Genomic DNA, 3381 nt, shown 5'->3' with positions numbered 1-3381 from the left:
AAGGAAGGAAGGAAGGAAGGAAGGAAGGAAGGAAGAAGGGGAGGGAGGGAGGGAGGAAGGAAGGGAGGAAGGAAGGAAGGAAGGAAGGAAGGAAGGAAGGAAGGAAGGAAGGAAGGAAGGAAGGGAGAAGGAAAGAAAAAAGAAAGGAAAGGGGAAAGGAAAGGGGTAAACACAACTGACCACCATTTACTAATTTCCAGCTGGGTACAATGGCTCATGCCTGTAATTCCAGCACTTTGGGAGGCCAAGGTTGTAGCAGCCGTTGAACCCAGGAGTTCAAGACCAACCTGAGCAACATAGGGAGACCTCGTTTCTATCAAAAAAAAAAAAAAAAAAACGAAACTTAGCTGGGTGTGGTGTTTGTGTGCCTATAATCCCAGCTACTTGGGAAGCTGAGGTGGGAGGATCGCCTGAGATTAGGAGGTCAAGGCTGCAGCAGTGAGTTGTCATCTTACTACTGCACTCCAGCCTGGGTGACAGAGCAAGACCTGGTCTAAAAGACAAAAAACACATTTACTGATTTCCTTGTGAACTTGAAGTGATACACCAGGGCAACACAGTAACCCTGGAGTTTTTTTGTTTCTTTTTTTTTTTTTGATGGAGTCTCTCTCTCTCTCCAGGCTGGAGTGCAGTGGCATGATCTCGGCTCACTGCAATCTCCACCTCCCGGGTTCAAGCAACTCCCCTGCCTCAGCCTCCCAAGTAGCTGGGACGACAGGCACGCACCACCACCCCCAGCTAATTTTTTGTATTTTAGTAGAGATGGGGTTTCACCATGTTGGCCAGGATGGTCTCAATCTCCTGACCTCATGATCGACCCACCTTGGCCTCCCAAAGTGCTGGGATTACAGGTGTGAGCCACCAGGCCTGGCCAGTAATAGCTGATTTTTAATCTAACTAACTATTCAGAGAAGTCACAAAAAAACACCAGATCCTTGTCCATTAGTAAAAAATCAGTTAAAAAAAAAAAGATTCAATAAGAAAGACAATTTTTAAAATCTTTGCATTTCAATTATTTCAATTGAACAGAAAAAGATAATCATTTAAACCAATTAATAGAAGGATATATTTAAAGCACCATATATCATAAATACATATCCATACCTTAGAAGAATCTTCAATAGCCTTGTGTAAGTTTTTTAGTTTTAGGTGGCAAGCAGCCCGGTTCAAATACAATAGTGGCATTTTATTATTTAGTCTTATGGCTAAATTATATGCATTGATAGCTGCCAAATAGTTTTCTGTTGCAAACAATTTGCTAATGAGACAAAAACAGAGAAAAAAACAATTTAACATTGAAAGAGAAACACAGAAATAATATCTAATTATATTTGACAAACAGGATGCATTCTCTTTAGGGTAAACATTGTTGGCTGCACTGAATCCATCTCTTTTCACATATGCCAGCCTGTCATTTGAATGGAATGGACCTCACTCCCACTTCCAAGGGTAGACATTAGTAATTTAAGCCAGTAGGCATATTTTCATTATTTTTGCTACAGTAATTGACTCAGGGATGGGCTTGTGTAACCTATAATGTTCTATTTAGACTGAAGCCTGTGGGATGGTTTCAAAGTTGGAGAATGAAAAGTTGGGCATACTTCTCCCCCTGCTGGATATAAATGAAGAAGTCACATAGCCCACATTGCTGCTGACCATTTTTAACACCATGGGATGAGCTGGCATTAGAATAAAGCTGATACTATGGAAATACTAAAGGAATAAAAAGGCAGAAAGAAACCGAGCCCTTCATGATACAGTTCAGCTGCTGGATCAAACTTTACTTGAAATAGAAAACACCTTTAGCTGTTTAGTTATGTAAGACAATAAATTCCTTTCAATATAAAGCCAATTTGAATTGGGTTTTTTGGTTACTTGCAATGGATATACTCTTTCAGTTCAAATGTTCCAAAATTTTCTTCAAATAAAGAGATGTACACGATTAAAGGATCTCTTCAAAATGCAAAGTTTCTTTGTTTTTTGTTTGTTTGTTTGTTTGTTGAGACAGAGTTTCACTCTTGTTGCCCAGGCTGGAGTGCAATGGTACAATCTTGGCTCGCTGCAATCTCCGCCTCCCGGGTTCAAATGATTCTCTTGCCTAGGTCTCCTGAGTAGCTGGGATTACAGGCATGCACCGCCACACCTGGCTAATTTTGTATTTTTAGTAGCGATAGGGTTTCTCCATCTTGGTCAGACTGGTCTTGAATTCCTGACCTCAGGTGATCTGCCCACCTCGGCCTCCCAAAGTGCTGGGATTACAGGCGTGAGCCACCGCACCTGGCCTGTTTTTTATGTATAATTTCCACTTACAAAAATTTGAAAAAGTACATCAACAGGAATATGGAAAATACTTTGCTGAAAATAAAAATGTCATATAAATATAACTTTGTATTCATGTTCATTCCATTATACTGCATAGAATATTAAACATGTCAAAAGTAAACCTACAAAAGCAGCCAGTAAACTGAATAAAAGGTAAGATTACACCGTTGTCACATCTAACTTGAGCTAAACTCAAGCTGAAAATAACTTGTACAAACTAGAAAAGCTAATTCTGTGGGTAGTTTACATTTCTGAAATGCCTCATATCAGCGACGTTTCTGACTGCAAGTAACAGAACCACAACTCAAGTGGGCTTAAACAAGTAAGGAAATAAATTATCTCACATTTTAAAAGTCCATGGGATTAAGGCCCTTATAAAGAAGATTTAAAAAATAAGAATAAAAACTCCAGAGGAAAGAAGCTCCAAGCCCAATCAGCAGCTCAAAAGTGTTATCAAGGCCGCAGGCTCCTTCCATCTGTCCATTCTACTGCACTCAGCAGGAACCACAATCAGGCTGGTTTTCCTCATGGACATAATAGCCCAAGGTGCCACATACAGGCATAATACTCATTGGAAGAAAAGGTAACAGTATTTTCTGATACATGTTCCCTAAGAGAAAGAAAATCTTTTCCAGAAAATTCCCAGTTTACTTCCTTTCACCTCTCATTGACCAAAAGTACATACCCTTAAAACAAAACACAAATAAAACCAGTCTTTCTCTCCCTCACACTCTCTTTTCCTTTATCCTTGCCTCCCTCCCTGCCTGCTCCCTGCCCTGCCGCCATCTCTCTCTCTCTCTGTTTCCTCCTACCACCCACCTCCCCAGTTTGACTCCTCACTACTATATACTGCTGTTTAGAATGCTTTTCAAATTCAAAAGCATGTCCATCTTTCCATGTTAAAAAATAGATAAATACATTTTTATAGAGTATATATAATACATGGATTATTCTTACAGTATTCTCTCATAAGTGCTAGGATTTCTGAAACCAATTTCCTCCTACTTAGGTACATTTAAGGGGTCTTGTTTTCCAATACTTTTGCTTTTATAAAGAACA

General features: G+C 39.7%; 1 protein-coding gene across 1 annotated transcript in view; it reads right to left on the bottom strand.

Moving 5' to 3' along the window:
• DNAAF4 (dynein axonemal assembly factor 4) overlaps positions 1-3381 on the bottom strand; it is a 70333-nt gene that overhangs the window by 6797 nt on the left and 60155 nt on the right. Inside the window, exon 7 of the mRNA XM_017881275.1 lies at positions 1105-1258. Coding sequence (XP_017736764.1) covers positions 1105-1258 — 154 coding nt within the window. The remainder of the gene's footprint in view (positions 1-1104; positions 1259-3381) is intronic.

The sequence above is a fragment of the Rhinopithecus bieti genome, unplaced genomic scaffold (assembly GCF_001698545.2).
Source record: "Rhinopithecus bieti isolate Rb0 unplaced genomic scaffold, ASM169854v2 scaffold_1106, whole genome shotgun sequence".
Taxonomy (NCBI): Eukaryota; Metazoa; Chordata; class Mammalia; order Primates; family Cercopithecidae; genus Rhinopithecus; species Rhinopithecus bieti.
Note: the sequence above shows the minus strand (reverse complement) of the source record. Positions and strands in the feature narration are given on the sequence as shown.